We start from the raw sequence: 23241 nt of genomic DNA, 5'->3' as shown, positions 1-23241 counted from the left end.
TTTGGTAGATATCCTGTTGTTTATCGGTATGCAAATGAGTTCTCTCGCAGCACTAGGGGCGGTCCCTAGCACTCAAACAGCACTGGGGGCGTTCCCAAGGCTACAGGAGAACTTTCCAGCGCCACCTCCATCTTCTTCAGGAACGGCTTCTTCTGGTTCTGGCGGTCAAACTTCTAGACCTCAGGCAGAGCCGACTGCACATGCCTGCGACCACAAGAAAATGGCCGCTTACTTATATACTTCTAGCTGGTCTGTGCAGGGTCCAGGTGTTATGTCAGTCCAGGTAGCTGCAACGGGGCTAAGGGATAGCAGTAGGGAATCTCGCCCTGCACTACTCCCACTAGCTATCCCGGTCCCTGCCTCACGGGTGTGGGTCGGCTGTACTCAGGCTAAGCCTGACCCCGACAGCTCCTCTCTCACTGATTCCGTAGGCCTAGAGGGAAGTGGGAGAAGGAATGCCCTATAAGACCTCTAGGGACTGGAGACTAAAGGGGGTCACCCCTAACGAACAAGTGAAGCTGCTACTGACAGGGACTGACAAGGGTGTGCGCTGACTAACAACACAAGCAGCACACAGGAAAAATGTGGGAAAGGATTCCCCCAAACCAATATGGGAAGGAACCTTACACTAGGAAACAAACACAGGGAAACTGAGTAGAAATCAAAGGATAAGGCAATTCACTCACACAGTCAATTTTACACAGAGGGAGGATTGGTGAACACAGAAGGGAAAACACACAAACCAACTCGTTCACCCAAACCTCCCAAAAATCAACCACGGAACTTCCTCTATCCCAGAACACCACCTACTCCTCCTGCTAAGGCCTAGCTCTGTAAAAGCGACACTCAGCACAGAACCATGGGAGGCATGGGTTTAAATACAGAGTAGAGACCACTCCTCCCAGGTGCAAATGGGAGGACAGACTAATCAACCAGGAGATAAAGCTGCCTACCATCAGTGCGCACGTGCAAGTCAGAAGGTGTGCACCAATACTCACAACAGGACAACCCCGCAGCGCCAGGATGCCACCCCAGACACTGCGCAGCCAAAAACTCCCCAGGTAAGAAAAATAGAAAGTAAAGAACCTAAATACTCCTAACACCAGGTGTTGGATTCTTTTGGGTAGCCGACAAGCCTTTTAATTTGATTCATTGGCTAGAACGGTGATGGCGGTTATATTACTGGAGCCTGGTGGTAAAAGCATCATGTTGAGAACATTCACTAGTTCTTACCGGGACTGCCGGTCACATCTGGTCCCTGGTGATCGAAGGAAACCATAGACCCTTTTTTCAGATGGGAAAATTCGCTCTGTACATTGGCTGGATTTTATAGTTAGGAGGTGGGAATCCTTTACTAGTGGTTTATGATGTTGGAAATCCCTGGCTGCAACGTCACTGTCCCTTACTGTGTATAGCAAAGACCTTAGCGCTACAAGGAGGCTGAGATGTCTTGTATTATATGTCACTAGGCAAGGAGTCCTGTCTAGGTTCGGAGTGGAAAATACACATACTGTATTTTCTGGTCCGCATTGCCTGGTGTGCATGGGACCATATAGATTTTGCCCTGTCGCCTGTGAGCTGGTTGTTACATCTATGAGTTCTTGCTATGTAGAAACCATACCGTCACGGTGCATGCAGGAAGACGAGAACGCGTGTAACCCACAGACTCCATGAGATCGCGTTTGATGTTTTCTTTTGGGTTTATCTGACTTCCCAAATTTGTTTCAGCTTGTAAGCAGTTTAGATACAACCTTGTACTGGTGTTCTGTTCTATACCCTGAGATTGTAGTTGCCGGTCTTGATCTTAAAGCATTATTTATTCCAGCACGCAGTGGGACAATTCAGAGTTTAGCGCTCATAAATATTGGATACGTGGTTCTTAAATCATGGCCGCATCTGGGTAACGTAAACCTAATTGCGCTCATTAATGTCTGTTCACTAATCTTTTCATTATGAAGTATCACGGCTGCGCTTCTTTCTCCGAGGCGCAGTGATTTTGTGATTTAAGGCCTAGTGCTGTGTTTTCCATTTTGTCATTGTATTACTCATTATATGAATAACTTCCTCCACTCATTGGTAAATCCATTTGTAAAATCTTCTCTGTATAAAAATTTTTAGGCCAGGAGTGAACAAAATCTTGAGACGTTAGGGGAATAACGATAAGGAACGCACATGATGTTTACCCTTGGGGTATGTTGACGTGGAGGAATTTGGAGCCGGAAATCTGACTATTGCTATTTTTTGATGTGAGGCAGTAACTGCGTGTTGGAAAGAAGCGTCTTGATCGATCTCGCCATGATTTCGACAGTCAAGTTGTAGAATTCGCAACAAACCTCTCACTTAATAGCCCCATTGTTTAAAGGGATTCTACCACTAAAACACTTTTTTTTCTAGTTACCACGTCGGAATAGCCTTTAAAAAGGCTATTCGTCTCTTACCTGTGGAAGTGCTCTCCGCCGCGCCGTTCGTTCAAAATACCGGTTTGTACCGGTATGCTAATGAGTTCTCTCGCAGCGATGGGGGCGTCCCCATCGCAGGAGCAGCGATGGGGGCGTCCCCATTGCAGCTCGAAAACTCACCGCAGCGCCGCCTCTCCGGTCTTCGGTGTCCTCCCCTTGCCTCTTCAGCGTCTGTCGGACGCCTGCGCAGTATGCTCTCTGTTCGGCGAAGATTGCCGAACATACTGCGCATGCGCGAAAGTTCGGTGCCCAAACTATGGCTGGGATCGCAATTTCGCGCCTGCGCAGTACGTTCGGCAATCTTCGTCGAACAGAGCGTACTGCGCAGGCGTCCGACAGTACGCTGAAGAAGCAAGGGGAGGACACCGAAGACCAGAGAGGCGGCGCTGCGGTGAGTTTTCGAGCTGCAATGGGGACGCCCCCATCGCTGCTCCTGCGATGGGGACGCCCCCATCGCTGCGAGAGAACTCATTAGCATACCGGTACAAACCGGTATTTTGAACGAACGGTGCGGCGGAGAGCACTTCCACAGGTAAGAGATGAATAGCCTTTTTAAAGGCTATTCCGACGTGGTAACTAGAAAAAAAAGTGTTTTAGTGGTAGAATCCCTTTAAGATGCTTACAACCCTATGGTGGAATGCTCTGGCTTGGCTTCAGTTTTCCTCCATGGGTTGCTTTTTTGGAGTAGGTATGAGATGGAAGACCACTTCTAATTTCTCTCCATATACTTCTGTAGGAGACCATGGTCTACACTTTGATGAATATACTCCTTTTACTTTTCCCAAAACATATGGGTGGTAGTCAGCGTTATTTTCTATTATGTGTTACAAGCCTTGAATATGAAAATAGGCCTGACCAATGCAACTGCAAACTTCTTAAGCCAAGGCAGTCCTGTGGATTTGTCCAGCCTGCCATCGATTTAATGGGAAACTGTCCTCTTGGCAGACCCTTGTGGCTAACCAAGACTGAACTAAAACTTGTTCTTCCCCAACTAGCGGGATCGTCCTGTCCGTCATATAGTGTATGCCTAGTTTAGACTTCCTCTAGTGATATCCTGATGATGATGGAAGATGGACCCACTTTGGCTTTATTTTCTAAAGGGGTTAACTTTACGACATCCCCCTTTAGGCTGAGGCCCAACAGTGGGGGAACTCTACCTTTTCTGTTGCAGCGTTTGCTGCGTTTTTGTTTTTGGTCCAATGCCAAGAATGGCTTAAATTGGAAAACTTTTAGGCCAGGGGTGCCCAATACATCAATCGCGATCTACCGGTCGATCGCGAAGGACGTATGGGTCGATCGCGGGATCGGTGTCTGCTTGTTGACAGCACAGGCTGAGAATCATCTCCGGACACTGGCAGGGGCGGGGCCAGTGTCCGGAGATGATTCTCAGCCTGCTTTGTGAACAAGCAGACACCGGAGAGCTGTCTCCTGCTCTCACACTCCGCCCCGTCCACAGGCCCCGCCTCTGGCCTGGCCCCGCCCACAAGAAGTGGGTAGTAGATCTTATCCCTTGGTCAGTTTCTAAAGTAGCTCACATGCTCAAAAAGTGTGAGCACCCCTGATTTAGGGTATGTTCACATGGCGGAAACCAAATTCCGCCGTGCGAACTCTGCTTGTGGCTAGCCGCGACGGGATGCCCATGCACTGCTCCTGATTAGGCCCATTCATTCGGGCCTAATCGGGAGTGAGTCTCACGCCGTGGCTGTCTCTGCCACGGTATCCATGGGAAGGAAGTGCATGTCGCTGCTTTTTCCCGCTAGCTGAAAAAAATTGTTAGCGGGAAAAAAAAAGCAAGTGGCTCCCATATAAATGAATGGGACCTTGTTTTTTTGCAGGCGGATTCCGTGTCAAAATCCACCTGCAAAAAAACTCCGTGTGAACTAGCCCTTAGGAAGTTCCTATACTTATCCCTGCTGCTAAATTCACTCCAGACATTGGCTCAAAAAAAAAAAAAAAAAAGAAAAAAAAAAAAGAGCAAAATCTGCATCAGAAAAAGTAGCCTTTCCACAACGTAGGGCCGTACGTTCACTTCAAGGCTATCAGGTGATTGCTGCCGCCAAATCTGAACACTGAACTCTTCGATATGTAGGTTTATAAGGAATTGCTGAAAAGCCAGGACTCCTAGGGGTGACGGTAAGAGTCCTGATTACTCCGCCCACACATTGATTGTATCAATTTTGTATCAATTTTTTTGTGCAAAGCATTTTGTCAATCATTGTGCAGGGGCGGAGTTAGCTGGACTCTCACTCTCTCTCCTAGGAGTCCTGCATGTTTTTTTTTTTTCTGAAAAACTCTGCTTCAAATCGCATAAACCAACATAAACCGATCACCTCTCCCTCCTCACACCCTGCTCTCTTATCTCATCACCTGACGGGTTCACTTTAACGCTATGTAAAATAAATCCCGTGTGACACAAGATTCTCCATCGTACCGAAAAAAGTCGTCCCCACCAGGCATTGGGTTTATATCCTATCACGTCTATCTTACACTCCAAATTATTGCACCCAGATGATACGCTTAGCTTTTTTTTTTTCCCGTGTCAAACTTTTCGGTAAGCGCGAGCGCCATCCATCTCTGATTAGCCGATGCTATATATATGATAATTACGTCGCTGACAGTCGGCGCGGATGTCTACATTCATTCTTGTTACTTTATTGAAACCTTTAAGTAGGTGACCGGCCCATCTTCACAGCAGACTAAGCAGGGGATTTTGAAAAAGAAAAAGAAAAATTTTTTGCCTTCGTTAAAGTTGCCAAACATCAATAAAAAGAGGAATTAATGAAAAAAAAAAAAAAAAAACCCGGTTATGAAAACGCTCATCTAAATTCCTCAATTTGGCTTTTCAAAAGTTTCAAGGACATTTTAATGAACATTCTTTCCGGACTCTTAATAAATCCCACAAGTGCCGGCGCGCTGAGCGGAGGGTTCTACGGTTTTTATTGCATTTTTTCTTTTTCCTTCGCTGTAATTTATTTGATTTTTTTTTTTTTTTTTGACAATTATGTATTGAAAACAAATTGTGAAAATCCAGTGCAGCGGAGCGTGTACAGACCTGTTGATTGATCGCGCACATTTTTTTTTCTTCCGTTCTAATTTGTGCCGTCTTATTTCTTGCCTTCATTAGCGAGAAATATGCAAGGTTCGGTCTAGGTATTTTTGAGCCGCGTAAATCAACATTTGTCTGCGCCCCTCGCGGGATTTCTAAAATCTATATATTGTGCTTCGGAAGCTGAATGTTGTCCTCGGATTCACTACATGTTTGGGATTCGGTTTATTCCCTTTAGTGTTTTTAATTTTGGGGCTGTGCAGAAATTTTATTTCCACCGGGGGGAGGAGAAAAACCCCCCACAATACTACGGTTTTCATTTTTATTGTAATTACAGATGTATTTTTACTTACAGATAATGTCGTCTTCCATATTATAGCTTTGTTAGGTTATGGGTTTTTATAAAATGCAAAATTTTCTCCTCTGGAAATAGACGGCTATGCCTAGTGGGGGAGGAGCTAGACTGGAGCAGAACCTGGGACCGCCCACCTGACAATAGTGAGCTTATCATACTGGGTAATGAAACTAACAGCACCGATTGCTCAGGAGTGGTGTGGACTGCCGAGAAAATTCCAACTGTGCTGGAATCAATGGAGCGCCACCTGTTACATAGTTACATAGTAGATGAGGTTGGATGAAGACATCAGTCCATCAAGTCCAACCTATAACCCTACTATCCCACACTGTTGACAGATGCAAAGACTTGGTGGTGTCTCCGTAGGTATAATTGACATGCTGCAATTTCCAAAACCACAACTGTTTTGGAAATTACAGCGTGTCCGCTGCACACGATTTCTTGCAAGTCATGTTTTTTTTAATGTTTTTTTTTTATTTTTTTATTTTTTTTTTCCATCCGGAGTTTTTTCTGCAGAATTTATGCCATCTGTGTCCCCCGCCTAAAGAAGATTGTTTTATTTACTTAAGTAGTATTTGAGCAATTGAGTATGTGTTAACACCTCCCTTCCTTCCTTCCTTCCTTCCTTCCTTCCTTCCTTCCTTTTTTGACTATTTATTTATCTATCAATCTATATCATATCTATCTATCTATCTATCTATCTATCTATCTCCTATCTATCTATCTATCTATCTATCTATCTATCTATCTATCTCCTATCCATCTATCTATCTATCTATCTATCTATCTCCTATCCATCTATCTATCTATCTATCTATCTATCTATCTATCTCCTATCTATCTATCTATCTATCTCCTATCTATCTATCTATCTATCTATCTATCTATCTATCTATCTATCTATCTATCATCTATCTATCTATCATCTATCTATCTATCTCCTATCTATCTATCTATCTATCTATCTATCTATCTATCTATCTATCTATCTATCTCCTATCTATCTATCTATCTATCTATCTATCTATCTATCTATCTATCTCCTATCTATCTATCTATCTATCTATCTCCTATCTATCTATCTATCTATCTATCTATCTATCTATCTATCTATCTATCTATCTATCTATCTATCCTGTCACTTTATTTCTTTATGCAGTAAGTTTTCCAGATCTCCTCGGGTCAGATGACTGGTTTCCTCTCCACACTTGGCTCTTCCAGGCTCATTGAAGTTAATAACCTGTGTGTTTATATGAAAATAAACAGGATAATTACATGCAAAAATATGTCCACTAACCCTTCTGTAAATGTAAGATGTTCAGTCAGACGCATGACTCCGCAGAGGGGCACAGCAGGGAGCCATTTACAACTTCAAATAGCTTGCTGAGAGGTAGATAGCAACAAGGTTATAGCCAATGTCACCCATCCTGAAGGTTCCACTTTCTAATTACACAACTATCTCTTAGCATTGATTTTGCAGGGTAGTTATGGGCCAGGTCCTTTTAGATTGGGTTTAGTGGTGAGCAAGCGACTGATTTTATTTGTTCATTTTATTGGGCTTTAACCCTCTGTGGGCAACGTCTTATTTAAAGTTTCATGACACGATAATGGTGTGATAAGAGGTAATGGGTGGTGAGGGGTGACGTGTCGGGTATTACAGCTCAGCCCTGTTCGAGTATGAGTAGTACCAGCAGGCAAAATTGATGGATATGTCTTTGTGTTTTAGTATTACTTTTCAAAGCTCTGCTGCTGCATTATGTGTTTTTGGACCTCTGCATTGTTCCATTACTATTTTCTTCCTCTTGGGGGAGGTTATTTTTGATCATATTTTACATATAGTCATGTTCATGGGAGTTCCCCTTTATGCCAAGACTAGCTACCAAAAGACTGGGAAATATCTAGGAAATTCTTAAACTTGACCCTGCTGCTCAATCCACCGATGACTTTGGTTCAAAAAACCGCAGCAAAATCTTCAACAAAAAAAGCTGCCTTTCCGCAAGTGGGGCCTCAGTCTTAATATAAAATTTTCTTTAAAACTAAAATTCTTAAGTCACTCCCAACATTGGCTCCCATCTTGTGTCTCTTGCAACCATGTGATTAGAGGTATTCTCCTTGGATGTTTGGGCGCTTCTGGTTTACCTTTTGACCTCCATCCTTGCACTCTGCACACATCCTCTGCCTTCTCCTTTATGGCTGCCTGGGCCGTCTCTGCACACATCCTCTGCCTCCTCCTTTATGTCCGCCTGGGCCGTCTCTGCACACATCCTCTGCCTCCTCCTTTATGTCCGCCTGGGCCGTCTCTGCATACATCCTCTGCCTCCTCCTTTATGGCCGCCTGGGTCGTCTCTGCACACATCCTCTGCCTTCTCCTTTATGGCCGCCTGGTCCGTCTCTGCACACATCCTCTGCTTTCTCCTTTATGGCCGCTGCTTGGGTCGTCTCTGCACACATCCTCTGCCTTCTCCTTTATGGCCGCCTGGGCCGTCTCTGCACACATCTCTTCCTTCTCCTTTATGGCCGCCACCTGGGTCGTCTCTGCATACATCCTGTGCCTTCTCCTTTATGGCTGCCGCCTGGGCTGTCTCTGTACACATCCTCTGCCTTCTCCTTTATGGCCGCCACCTGGGTTGTCTCTGCATACATCCTGTGCCTTCTCCTTTATGGCTGCCGCCTGGGCTGTCTCTGCACACATCCCCTGCCTTCTCCTTTATGGCCGCCTGGGCCATCTTTGCACACATCCTCTGCCTTCTCCTTTATGGCCGCCTGGGCCGTCTCTGCACACATCTCTGCCTTCTCCTTTATGGCTGCCACCTGGGCCGTCTCTGCACACATCTCTGCCTTCTCCTTTATGGCTGCCGCCTGGGCCGTCTCTGCACACATCCTCTGCCTTCTCCTTTATGGCCGCCTGGGCCGTCTCTGCACACATCTCTGCCTTCTCCTTTATGGCCGCCTGGGCCGTCTCTGCACACATCCTCTGCTTTCTCCTTTATGGCCGCTGCTTGGGTCGTCTCTGCACACATCCCCTGCCTTCTCCTTTATGTCCGCCTGGGCCATCTTTGCACACATCCTCTGCCTTCTCCTTTATGGCCGCCTGGGCCGTCTCTGCACACATCTCTGCCTTCTCCTTTATGGCTGCCGCCTGGGCCGTCTCTGCACACATCTCTGCCTTCTCCTTTATGGCTGCCGCCTGGGCCGTCTCTGCACACATCCTCTGCCTTCTCCTTTATGGCTGCCGCCTGGGCCGTCTCTGCACACATCCTCTGCCTTCTCCTTTATGGCCGCCTGGGCCGTCTCTGCACACATCTCTGCCTTCTCCTTTATGGCTGCTGCCTGGGCCGTCTCTGTACACATCTCTGCCTTCTCCTTTATGGCTGCCGCCTGGGCCGTCTCTGCACACATCCTCTGCCTTCTCCTTTATGGCCGCCTGGGCCGTCTCTGCACACATCTCTGCCTTCTCCTTTATGGCTGCCGCCTGGGTCCTGGCTGGCGCTGAATACTTTTATTTCCCTGCCCTCCAAACAATAAGCCTTGTATCTGTTTACGAAATAATGAACACACTTTTGTCTCCTTCTGCCTCGGCGATGCTCCGACTGGAGCGCCTCCATTTCCAGGCTACCCTTTGCCAAATTAATTTTATTTAATTATCTCCCAGGGCTAAGCTGGAATACATTGTGTGTTCGTTTTGCCGTTTCCCCCTTCTGTATGAAGTGGACTTAATATCCTTGTTAAAATCTGATTAGAAGTAAAATTGAGTTTTTTGAAGTCTGATTATCCCATGAAATGGAATTTTTAAACCTAATTAGGAGCAGATTTGCATAATTTTTATATTTTTTATTTTTTTATTCTTCCACCATTGAAAAGAAAGTTGAAATAAATTTTTATTAATGAAATCTTCTTACCCAGCCTTCGCCGGTGACAAATGAGACCCCATAATGCCATGTATTTCACACGTCTCCGTCGATCACACACCTTTACCCTCCCCCACGTTCTTCAATCCTTCTTATTCATTTTATTCATTCAAGAATTAAGCCCTAAATTATCTCTACATCTCCCCTCCCCCGCTTTACTCCACCGCTGAATCAATTTGGATAATTGATGTCTTTTCATATGCGCGTGGTATACAGCAGAACGCTTCCTCAGATATTCAGAGTTTTCACACGTATATATCTGTATTCCTCCAGGAGGTTGTGGGAATTAATGGCTATTTTGCCGATTGGAACCAGAGGAAAAAGAAAAAAAAAAGTTTACGATTGCTCAGATTGCAGCTCTTTGTCTTCTCTTTTTCCCAAGACCCAGCGAAACCTTCTGCGATTAACTCTTATGTTTTCTGCTAAGTTCTATTGAAAGTAGAGGGAAGTCTAACAAGGAGGTTGGTGGTGCAAGAAAGGTTTGGGGAAGACTATTGAGAGAACATTTCCAAGGTTAAAGAGAGTCTGGTGAGAGTCCTAAACCATGAAAACGATCACGTTGCTGGGTAAGGGGTGTGAAACACAGTGGCAAACCAACTTTTAGTGAACCCTTACATGGTGCAAGCCCGCTGCAGGTGGCATGTGCTTAGTGCTGGGCTTTATCTCTACTTGCAGCTTGGTAATTTGCAAATTGCTAGACCACACCTGTACACTGTACGTTGCGCCTGTACGTTGCGCCTGTACTCTGTACGTCTCGCCTGTACGCTGCGCCTGTACTCTGTATGTCTCGCCTGTACGCTGCACGTTGTGCCTGTACGTTGCGCCTGTACTCTGTACGTCTCGCCTGTACTATATACGTTGCGCCTGTACGCTGCACGTTGCGCCTGTACGCTGCGTCTGTACTGTGCACGCTGCGTCTGTACTCTGTACGCTGCGCCTGCACTTGCTGTTCTCTAAAATTGTGCAGCAGTTATTCCTTGCTTTCATGCATGTGGGTTGCACTGTGTATACATGCCCCCTATTAAAGTGGATCAGGGCTCATTTTAGAGTAAGCAAAGTCCTACCTCATAGAGAAATGAGGCTACAAGTGGCCAGTGGGCAAAACCAATACTGACGTTCTCAGACTCTCCTGCACAATCTCTTCCCACACATGCCCCATTTATCTTAAATTGACTGCAGGTTTTAATAAGAACGTGCCACCATCTCTAACTATTCCAGCTCTCCACATCCTTTAATAGCCTTGTTCCACTGATTCTGGCACAATTGGAATGTTTTCTCTAGCCCCCACCATTCCTGAGCAATCAGTGCTGTTTTGGTACCTGATATGCTGTTTAGGCTCTGTACTGCCAGGAGGGCGGTGTCAGGCTGGAGCAGACAAAGGGTGTGATTCTGAGCTCTACCATTGGCTACCTCTGGTGCTCTGAATCACACTCTGGTTGCAGCAGGAGCCTCCCCTTCTTTGTCTTTAGGAGGATGAAGTGGTTATGCCCCGCCCCTGAGGTGCTTCCCATCTGACAATGGAGCCGTATAGCCGGTAATGAACCCTGCAGGAGTTTTACAAGACTGTATGCTGAGAATCCTGCAGAATGACAAGCGGCGGGGGCGAGTGTATCTCTGTTTTCTAGCATCATTCACTTTTCGATATCATGTTCCGTTGAGTAATGAGCCTTCTCCTCTTCCTAGGATATGCTATGGAGATTGGTGTTGCCCGCTGCAGTATTTCTGTGTCTGAAGCAAATTGAATGTCAACACTTTGTGATCTAATAAGTATAAAAGTGTGTTATCTTGTGCCTCAGATACTATAACGTATAGCAGAACCCCGAGATACTTCACTTTGTATCCTGATAGTCGGACAAGCGCTGTCAGTGCTGCCTTCTGGGCGTACACGTTATTGAGCAGCAAAATTGTCCGAACTCCGGAGATTACATCCAACGCCATTCCTCAGGCTCTCCTCCTCCGATGTGAATTTATCAAGCCATCCAGACAATGCATCTTCCCTGATCAAATGTGCCATCTCAAGGAAAAACATCCTTCCTTCACAGCTGAATGAACCGCTTCAGCATCCAGACGCGTCTTTAAACAGCATGTTGTCGAAAAATTGTAAATTTTCAGGCGGATATGCTTAAAATCTAATGTGCAATGCCGGTTTTATATTCTTCTTCCTCTCATCTCGCAGCTCAGTTTTTATTGCCCGTAACTGCAAGTTTACTAAATTCTCTGAAAATTACATTCTAAGTTTTGGAAATGTAAAAACATCTTTATTGGATTTTTTTTTTTTTCCTCTCCGGTAAATCCATCTGTCACTGTGAATATTGTGCTGTTGGGTAATGAAGATGTAAAGGGTTTGAATGAAATGCCTTGGTTGTTATAGGATGTTTTTTAAGCCTGCTTTCTTGGACACAGCACTAAAAAAAAAATAATAAAAAAATAAAAAAAATATTATTTTACTAGCCTCTGCTCCTCTCCCCTTCATCTGCGGGTTGTTGGCGTCAATGATCCGCCTATATTCAGCAAAGTGCTGCCGTGGATGGTTTGCCTGCTCCGGCATTTCGGCAGCTCTCAAGTTATCCTGCAGCTGAACTTGTTCCTTATGCCGTGCCTGTGATTGTTCCGGCATCTCAGCAGCTCGCTGGGACGCCATATAATGAGCGTGTTGATGATCCGCCTGCTCCGGCGTTTCGACAGCTGCCACTGAACTTGTTCCTCATGCTGTGCCTGTAATTGTTCCGCTATCTCACCAGCTTGCTGGGATGCCATATAATGAGTGTGTTCTTGGCGCCGATGATCCATATGCTCCGGTGTTTTGGTGGTTCTCAAGCTGGCCTGCCGCTGAAATTGTTCCTCACACCGTGCCTGTGATTGTTCCAGCATCTCAGCAGCTCGCTGGGACATATAATGAGCGTGTTGTTGGCGTTGATGATCCGCCTGCTCCGTCGTTTCGGCAGCTGTCAAGCTGGCCTGACGCTGAACTGGTTCCTCGCGCTGTGCCTGTGATTGTTCAGGCATGTCATATAATGAGCGTGTTGTTGCAGATGATTGGTTGTGATCGTCATCGTCACTCTTTATTCATCGTTGTAACACGCGGTACCTTGTAACAATGTGTTATAGTGACAGAGGCAGACAATGGTAACCCGCTCCTCCGTCTGTGGCCATATGATGGACTGGGTTGGCATGCAGTTGGATGATTTTAGCCAGGAACGGGAACCAAATATAACTTCATATTGATAAATTTTGTTGAAATAAAATTTCCACAAAATTTCTCAAGACATTCCTAAAGCTGCCGACCCTATAAATGACCCTGTAAAACATCTTGATAAGATCTTGTAGACTCAGTCTAGCACTTCTATAGGGGTTGGATGAGATTAGGTAGACATAGTGGATATCTTCCAGCATGGCGCCACTCTGTGTCTATTGTTGCTGCTCAGATCCATTTGTTTCATGGCGGCAGACCCGCTATATCACACATGATCTATGGACAAGTGTCCATGTTTCCGGTAGAAAGTAGCACCGCTTTTCTAAACGTCCACGACCTCTTTAATCCATCACATAGACGTGGACGGTCGCGCTCACCTGTCCTTGTTTTACTTATGGACACGCTGGAAGTTCAGCACTGACCAAGTGCCAACTTATCAGAACGAAACTCTGCTTTTAATCTTGCTAAAAGTTCCTGGTGGCCTAATAATGGTTGGCACGCTGTAGCTTGGACATCTTCTGATGAGGGATCGGGGTCCAATTTTTTTTAAGGCATAATATGTACCATTTAATAAATGACTACGCTGGGTATTGGAACTATCGAGGTAAAAGCACTCCGTATCCAAAAGTACTGCGCGGAAACGCACTCCGGGGACGTTCTCACGAAACCATCTGGTCTGTTTGGTAGAATTTCAGAAAGTGAAGCTACTGAAATGATTGTCCTGTTCCAGGCGGGAGACATTTGTCAGTCTACGAGACGTTTTGTAGACTACAGCTCCAAGTACAGATTATTTTCTGCTTTTTGTTTTTGCTCCTTTTTTTTTGTTTCTACAAAGCGTACGTTAAGAGTCGGTATAAATAAGTTCAGATCTTGTGTTTAGGAGGACAGGTTTCTAATGGATTAGGCTGTCTGCATAGTACAAGTATTCAGTGAATTATAGGACATCTGGTAGGTAGCCCCGCTTACCTGACGTCGTGTTTGTAGGGTATCTGTTGTATAGTCCCTTCCTGTTATGGGGGCTCATGGAGCAGAGGGCCTTCGGGTTTTGATTCCAATTCAGAATCTAGACAGAAACTATAATGAGAATTTCTGGAATTATTATATTGATGCCCTATCCTTAGGTTGGGCCATCAAATATCACATGGGTGGGATCGGACACCTGCGACTGCTATCATCAGAACCCTACAGGCTGCTTACGGAATACCAGGTACACCACTGTACATTGTGTAGTGTCTGTGCTTGGTATTGCAGCTCGGACCCATTCACTTGAATAGGTCTGAGCTGCAAACTGGCCACGTGATGAATGTGCTGGACGTCGCTCACTCCAGCAAATGTAGGGGTCCTGTGTATAGCGTAGATTTGACTTCCGGATAAAACCCAATTAAGGCCTGGGTCACATCTGCCTTTGGGCTTTTGTTTGGGGACCCCACGAATTGAAACCTATGCGCATTAAAAAGCGATTACCTAAGGAAACCCGCGAACCCCAGACACTGTAATGGGGTCCATGTGGTTTCTACAAAGTCCTCCTTGTAGGGCTTTTCTCTCTGCCTGTTTCGTGCAGAAACCACATGGACCCCAATATAATCTCTGGGGTCCGCAGGTTTCCTTAGGTAACTGCTTTTTAATGCATATAGGTTTCCGTTCTTGGGGTTCCCAAGTGAACTCCTCTAACGCAGATGTGAACCAGGCCTAAGGTTTAGGTGCATGTTGCGGAAAAGCACCGATCTCTGCGCCATGGTGAAAGCTACAAGCAAAAAAAAGTGCCCTGAATTCAGCGCAGTAACTGCAAAAGCTCATTAAACAGATAAAACTGGATAATCCACCTGAGGATCGAGTATGACCCTTGTATTTTCTGCTAGGAGAACAAATTCAGCGCCTGAGTAACATTGGAATCAATAGAGCCTGAATTTGGAGCTGATTTTGATTTGCAATCTGTCTCAATTTCTGCACGAAATTCCACTTTGTGAAAACTTACCTTTATTCCCTGGAAAATAACTTGTAGACATGTAAGCGCTAGGGTTGAGCAAATCGGGATCAGGAAAGATCGGATCCTGATCGGCGATCGAGCAAATTTCACGATCGGGATCGGCTGGAAAATAATCGGATTTTAAAATCGATCCTGAAATCTCAAGATCGGCTCAACCTTAGCAAGCACAATAGTAGGAATTGTAATGGGATAAATTTCCAGGACTGACCATTTACGCCCATAATTCCCATAATCCTCCAGGAGGCGCCTACAGTAAGCGATGTGCCGGTCGAGTTCTCTGCTACTATTTGCACTGGATTATGTTTGGGCCGAGGAATATGAAAGCCACCTCTTGTGATCTTACGTCGGCATTGGACGAAACTTCAAGAGAAGGTGATGATTAAAATAATAAAAACAAGCAAAAACAGGGAAAAAAAAGCAAATGAGAGCGACTGTAGGAAGCAAGGTTTCATGTCTCTCCTCCAAATTTATGAAGTGGAAGATTTCAAAGACGGCAAACGTGGGTTCCCTTGGGTTGTCACATTTTTCTAATTGGAGATGTGATTTCTTTGATGTCACTTTTAATTTATGATGTTTCAAGGCAGTGAGAGAGTGCACATGTATATTACTCTGCATCTATGTATGTACAGTAAAATCACTTTCATCTGGCATTAATGGAGCTTAATGGTGTTGGATTATCAAATATTCTGGATCATCAAATTGCCATAGAAAAATCTATTGAATTAAGGCGAAGGCTACACTGTAAATTTTGTTGCGTAACGTAAGTATCACAGTATGGCGTTGCACCATATTGCAGGTAATATTTGTCAAGGCTGTGGCATTTTAAGAGTGATGGGCTGGTTGCAGAAAATCCAGTTGTATACATAAGGTCTTCTCTCTCTCTCTCTCGTTCGTTCATTCATTCAGAATTGGAAGGAAGGAAGAGAGGGGATGTTATGATGTGCACTGGGATGTTGAGCCATGCCGACTCCAGTGCCGTGGCCAGCTGCGCTAGGTTACGTGGTTGAGCCTCCATGGTGCGAACAACCTGATCGAGGTGGTCCCAAAGATTCTCGATTGGGTTCAAGTCCGGGGAATTTGCTGGCCAAGGGAGTACGGTAAACTCATTCTGGTGCTCCTCAAACCACGCACATACACTGCGAGCTTTATGACATGTCGCATTGTCCTGCTGGTAGATGCCATCATCCTGAGGAGAAACAATTCGCATGTAGGGGTGAACATGGTCCGCAAGGATAGAGGCATACTTGTATGGATCTATCGTGCCTTCCACAATGATGAGTGCACCCAGATGGCTGATGACACGCGCCTTCTGCGATTGGTTATTTAATGTTGACGTCAGAAGTAGACGGTGGTTACATGAATATGACTGGACTGTGTACATTCAGAATTTTTTGACTTGAAAACGGAATGGTGGACATTGGAAGAAATTATTAAAGCTGTTACCCAGAAATAGTTGTCAAAAAAGGAAGGGCACGCAACGTCACAGGTCCCTTTCCTTAGGCCGCTCATTGGTCTCAGCAGTCACATGAGATGAATCTTCTGCCAATAGACGACCCTGGAGAGACCAGAACTGGATTGCAGCACTGGAGCTCCAGGACAGGCGAGTATGTATGGGGTACAGCTTCTCCGGCATCCTTGGACAAATCTGTATATACTAGACAACCCCTTTGAGTCCCGTATTCCACTTTCCCAAATACTGGACGTGTTTCGGCGGTGCTTAGCATGACAGATTTATCATTATTTACTCCTGAAGCCGGCATAAAATGGCAGAACAAATTAATAAATTAGGCGTATCTTCACTTTGGCGCACAAAACTGTTATAAGAATCGTCAGTCTTCATAAATTCCTCTGGTTTTTGCTCCAATAAAGAAATAATAAATGTAGCCCGGCTCTCAATGTAGCTGTAGCTGAAATTTTGTCTAATCTATATGGTGGTGTCACAACGTTCCCCTGATGGCCATTGTTTGGTGGGAAGAATGGCCGGGCAAGTTGGATTCCAACACCGGATCATTTTATTCTTAAGAGAAAACTCCCCACCGAAGGTGTCTATTAGAGACTTGTGATCTCGGCTGAACCCTGCGTGAATGTAGATTTTGGGGGACAAAATATTGTTAGTAGACCATGGTCTAAAGTGGATTTCTGACCAATATTGGAGATAAGTTTAGGCGACCTGGTCACTCTAACTTTTTACCTTCTTCCTCTGCGCCCAAGTCTCAGTACAATGTTGTTTTGACCATCTGAGATCTCATTATCGTAGAGAAGTCAACAGACGGGAGCAAAACTTTGTATTCTTTCCAGATTATGACAATTTCATAGAGAAAGTTCCAGCTTCTTGTGTTTGTTGTTGCTCACAGATGGAGCTTTATCTTTATTTTATGCCTTCACACAAGTCCCTCAGAAGTGGTTCTCATTACCGTCGTCTTTTCTGTATCGGAGTAGAGTGACTCAGAATTGCCGCTCTTCTTTCTGTTCTTACCACTTTATTTTGTGAAGTTAAAGTTTGGGTCTGTGAAACGTGTCTGTACATGTAGGTCACCGTACTGTCTTTAGAAATAGTGGGCGCCATCCTTGGGAAACTTTTTTTTTTTTTTTCTCCTTCGGTCACAAAAAGCTGACTAGCCATTGAATGGTTGTGGATGAGTTCTGTCCATATGCGTGGTTGACATTAGACACTTCAAGACTGATCTTCAAGGAACTAGCAATTCGATGAATTGCAAGGGTTTAGCTATGGGGTCTGCTCCTTCCCTGCCCCTAATGTTTGACCCTTCTATCAGAAGAGACCAGTATTGTGCATGGAATACAAGTCCACTTTGTCATGTAGCATTCAATTTTGTAAATTTTGTAAAATATTGTGGTCTGCAAAGATTTAGTAGCTCGAAAAGTCTTTCAGATTATTTGGTGTGCTGGCTGCCGGGCTCTTGTGTGAATTTCCAACCATTCTTTCAACGATTAAGACCAGTTCTCTGTGTCCAGGGCACTAGTATAACAATCCGTCTCGACTCCTTGGCCTTCCAGTTTCAGCATTTTTCAGTAAATTTTCCTGTTACCCTTCAGGGCACCTTACCCTGCCAGACCCTTGCCCTCTCGTCTAAGGGTTTTCCCATGAACAGAACTATATTTACATTTGTAGACAATTAAAAATGAAACATTTTTTCAAATATAAAACATTTTGTAGAGTTGGAAAGTTTTTCTCTTATTATTTTAGCAACTGTTTTGTGGCTGTTGGACACCGCCATAAAAGCAGGAACTTTCTATGGTCTGGGATTTGGCAGAACCCAGAATTTTGAATGACTTCTATTTGCAAAAATTGTTATTTTTGGATTGTCTCTACAAAGAACTTTTTTCTTTAATTTCTTATATAATGGCATTCTACACAGTCCAGTCCTATTAATGGGACCACCGCCAAACTTCTGACGTCAACGTTACATAACCAATCGCAGAAGGCGCGTGTCATCAGCCATCTGGGTGCACTCATCACTATGGAAGGCACGATGGATCAACACCAGTATGCTTCTATCCTTGCAGACCATGTTCACCCCTACATGCGAATTGTTTCTCCTCAGGATGATGGCATCCATCAGCAGGACAATACGAAGTGTCATAAAGCTCACAGTGTACGTGCATGGTTCCAGGAGCACCAGGATGAGGTTACCGTACTCCCTTGGCCAGCAAATCCCCAATACTTGAAAGCAATCGAGAATCTGTGGGACCACCTCAATCGGGTTGTTCGCACCATGGAGGCTCAACCACGTGACCTAGCGCAGCTGGCCACGGCACTGGAGTCGGCCTTGCTCAACATCCCAGTGACCATCATCACAACATCCCCTCTCTTCCTGCACGTCTCGCAGCGGTCCGCTCTACCAAAGGTGGTTATTCTGGATTGTGACAGGTGGTCACATTAATGTGACTGGACTGTGTAGGTGACTGCCTACTCTGCTTTTCCCATTGACCCGTCTTTGCCTATTTTTAATATCCTCTTGTCTTGCCCTCGTCTGCCTTCAATATTGTTATGGATAGACCTTAGCAAAAATAACCATCCATGTCTTATTGGCAGGAGACCTATCATCTAGACCCCAGATTACTTGGCCGCTATGCTCCTATGGACTTGGCGACGTTTGCTATTTTCTAGATATCTGCTTGGGCCAGACCATGGGTCAACCCTGTGCCTATCTGGGTAAAGTCGAGGTGAAGTGGCCACAGTGCAATTCTTAGAGCCGTGTCCACTTTGTCCTATCCCCCACACATTGGTGGTATTATCCTTATGACTAATGAGCCTATCCTCGGCCTCCATTAATCCTATGGAAGTGATAGGCGCGGCCTCGCTCAGGTCTCTATTGGTGACCGCTCTGTCATCCGTCTTAATGAATTTCCAAGCATTAGTCTAATTGCTGTAGCAGAGCTGTTGCTTTTGTGTCGCTGTCACCTTTCCACTTAATAAAGCCGTAGTCTGTGCTGGTTGGAAACTGCAGTGTAAGAATTTTCATTAATCCTGTTTTTTCCTTCCTTTCCCCTCAGGACTCCAGATGATCTCTCTACGGAGATACTCGCTATACTGCAGCGGGAGTTTAAGCTGAAAGAAGAGAATCTCACCCTTACGAACAGGTAGGGACTGATTTGTATCCGCTCCATGGTATAACATGGAGAATTGTCATTTATTATAATATTATATGGTATAAACCTCCATCGTGGCCAGAAGCTACTAACATAGAGCAGAACACTCTGCGGTGAAGGGGCTGTGGGGGGTCTACCCAGCGGAACCTGTTATTAACCATATCTTCCCTGTCCGGTATTTATATGGTGCCAACCAGTGACGGGATTTACTTTCAACTGGAGACTTTAAAGGGCTAAAATGCCTCCCAAGCCAATGATAATGTCATGTACGTGCCTTTTATGTGTCCCCAAACTGATGTAGCAATGCAGAGGAGATGACACTTTTTTTTTAAATGGATATGCAAATGATTCTATTGTGCAATGGGGGCGGGGTCTGGTTTTTGTAAAGAGAGCCGCAGGTGCTCTGAATGTCTTAGAAACTTGCAGCCCAATGTTGCTTCTTTAGCACTGAAGGACTTCGTCATGGCTGCCGGTAGGGAAATTACTTGGGGGATTCGTTCCAACAAAATTTGCGCGGTCTTCGCCATAGACCCTCTGCAGCCCGGGACAGCAGTCACATAGATACATCATGCTGACCATCTACATCATCCATTGTATTGACGTGGAGTCTCCAGTCCTTCGCCCATGGACAACCATTTCTGTTTTTGAAAGGATTCTACCATTAAAACTCTTTTTTTTTTCTCGTTCACACTTTGGAATAGCCTTAAAGAGGACCTTTCACCATATCTGGGCACATGCAATGTTATATGCTGCCAGAAAGCTGACAGTGCGCTGAATTCAGCGCACTGTCGGCTTTCCCGATCCGTGCCCGGTGTAAAGCGCTATCGGTCCCGGTACCGTAGCGCTTTACAGTCAGAAGGGCGTTTCTGACCATTAGCCAGAGACGTCCTTCTGCCTCGCGGCGCCAATCACGCTGTGCTGTGGAGCCGGGAGGAACGCCCCCTCCCTCTCCTGATAATGCTCGTCTACGGACAAGCTGTGTGAGCAGAGGGAGGGGGCGTTCCTCCCGGCTCCACAGCACAGCGCGATTGGCGCCGCGAGGCAGAAGGACGTCTCTGGCTAATGGTCAGAAACGCCCTTCTGACCATAGAAGAGCTACGGTACCGGGCCGTAAGCTCTTCACACCGGGCACAGATCGGGAAAGCCGACAGCGCGCTGAATTCAGCGCACTGTCAGCTTTCTGGCAGTATATAGAACTGCCTGTGCCCGGATATGGTGAAAGGTCCTCTTTAAGAAAGGCTATTTGTCTCCTACCTTTAGAAGTCGTCTCTGGCCCGCCGTTCGATTAAAAACCTGGTTTTTGTTGGTATGCAAATGGGTTTTCTCGCAGCACTGGGGCGGGCCTCAGCATTCAAACAGCACTGGGGGCGTCCCCAATGCTGCGAGAGAACTCTCTCCAGCGCCGCCTCCATCATCTTCAGCAACCGCCTCTTCACTCGTCTTCTTCCGGCTTGGGTCACACTTCGTGCCTGCGCAGTCGGCTCTGCCATCAGAGTGCACAGGCTGGTGGCCATTTTTTGGAGGCCGCTGACGCGCGCATGCGCTCTAAGCTCTGTAAGCCATGGAACTACAGGAGCGTACTGCGCATGCGCGCGTAAGCAGCCTCCAAAAAATGGACGCCAGCCTGTGCACTCGGCTCTGCCTGCAGCCCGATGGCAGAGCCGACTGCACAGGCGTGGAAGTAGAATCCCTTTAACTAAAAAAAATCAAAAAAATTGCAATGTAGTCTGTGGTTGATGGCACGAACTACTCCACGTCCCCATGCACCAGCTGTTATACATCGCCCCCACGGTCTGCCTTAATATCTGTGATCTCGCCCTATCTGCCGCTCAAAAGTCCTGTCCCTTGTCCCAGTCATTTATATACGTTACTGTGATCTTCGGTTGCACTTAAGGATCCTGTCGAGCTTTCCGTCCTCCATTCGCAGCGTGTAAAGACTTGCGTCTCGTGCCCCCGGGGCTGAGCGGCGCAGTTGGTTAAACACTTGCTGCTTCTCTTGACATTTCAACGTCTTCCGAGCCCCTGAGAATAGCAAAAATAGTTTTTGGCATTGCCAGTAGCTACAGTAAAGTGCACTCTAGTGCTGAAATGACTGATATTTTACATACTTGAGTCATCTTCAGTGCTTAAGAATGAGGGGAAAAATCTGTTTGATGAGCATTTGTTTGATTTGTAAATGTCAAGTGAAGTCTTTCCCCTTCATGTAAATCTATGTCCTTTCTCGAGCCTTTCATTTAGGTCACTTATGGCGGAGGTGGGGGTGCTGCTGCTGCCGCCTTGGTTTTTTTTGACTCTTCTTTTGCGTTTCTTTATAGCAAAGAATATTTTTCGACACATTAAAGGAGTTATCCGACTCCTTGTCTCAACAGTCGGACCCCTCCTATCTTATCATATTCTGCAGCGCTTTACAAATCGTAGACATTAGAGACATTACAGAGTGATAAATTCTCTCCATAGGCGTGAGGACTCTGCTCAGAAGAGCTTGCAATCTAAAAAAAGGGTCTATCCGCTTTAGAGAACCTGTTGGGTCAATTGGAGACACTAAACCACTCTCAGATCCTTATAGAGCAGGGGTAGGGAACGTACGGCTCTCCAGCTGTTGCAAAACTACAACTCCCAGCATGCATACTGGCTCTGCTGTTCTTGGAACTCCCATAGAAGTGAATGGAGCATGCTGGGAGTTGTAGTTTCACAGCAGCTGGAGAGCCCAAGGTTCCCTACCAGATGGTTTGGTGTCCCAAATCGGCAAAAATCATCCGTAATTTAAAAAAACAAACAAAAACAACTCACCATATCTAGAGATGAGTTGGATGAGCCTCGTCGGACTCCTCTCAGGTGCTCCCGGCGCCTGCGCAGATCTTCTTCGAAGCCGAGAACGTGCGCCATTCATTCCGCAAAGTGCCATTGGTATGAGGCCGGAGCACTGAAGACGTGATGTACGGCTGCTGTTGTTTTTTTTTTTCTCTGCTGAATGTAAACCATGAATTTCAATTCATTCGCAGCGAGCCAATATGGCGAGCGATGAAGCTGCATCTGCAGAGGACTTTCCCTCCCTTGTAATAGATTCCGCGTTGATTGTAACAATCTCTGACTCTCGATCCGTACTTTTACTTTCGCATAGTTGTGTGAATTAGCAGCGACGTGCCCGATGGCCGGAGATGGAAGGATTAATTACATTGCTGTAAAGGACCGGCTTGGAATGGGCCCCAGTCAATTTGTTTTGCATGCCGCCTGGATGTGCTACACTCCCCGTAACAGGCCATTCTGGATGAAACACCATGAAGCTTCATTAATATGAATTCCCCGGCTCCGTCCAGCGCTGAGGAGCTCTCTATGAATCCCATCTCAGATTGATTTCTATGAAATGCAAAAAGACATTTCGCCAAGTCGGTGCCGCAGCAAACACGAGCGTATCAAAAAATCCTTCTTTTTTTTTTTTTTTCCTATTGTTAAATTCCATTTCTCTCTACTCTTTCCACTGTACCATGGCCGGCTGCTCCCCTACAGGGGGGTTAGTGATGAGATATGGAATCTTACCAGCTCTTAAAGGGATTCTCCAGACTTGTTGGATATGAAATGGATCATGATGTAGGGAATTTATTAACCCATCTGAGATATGACACATCTTTCATGTGTCCTGCAGATAGATAGGTTACTGTCACCAGAACAGTATATCACCCCA

General features: G+C 45.6%; 1 protein-coding gene across 1 annotated transcript in view; it reads left to right on the top strand.

Moving 5' to 3' along the window:
* The window catches only part of MAD1L1 (mitotic arrest deficient 1 like 1), a 428393-nt gene that overhangs the window by 25045 nt on the left and 380107 nt on the right, over positions 1-23241 (top strand). The window contains exon 10 of the mRNA XM_075284203.1: positions 19464-19550. Within this exon, the coding sequence (XP_075140304.1) occupies positions 19464-19550 (87 nt within the window). The remainder of the gene's footprint in view (positions 1-19463; positions 19551-23241) is intronic.

This window comes from Leptodactylus fuscus, chromosome 8 (assembly GCF_031893055.1).
Source record: "Leptodactylus fuscus isolate aLepFus1 chromosome 8, aLepFus1.hap2, whole genome shotgun sequence".
Taxonomy (NCBI): Eukaryota; Metazoa; Chordata; class Amphibia; order Anura; family Leptodactylidae; genus Leptodactylus; species Leptodactylus fuscus.
The sequence above is the reverse complement of the archived record's forward strand: the minus strand, read 5'-3'. Positions and strand labels throughout refer to the sequence as shown.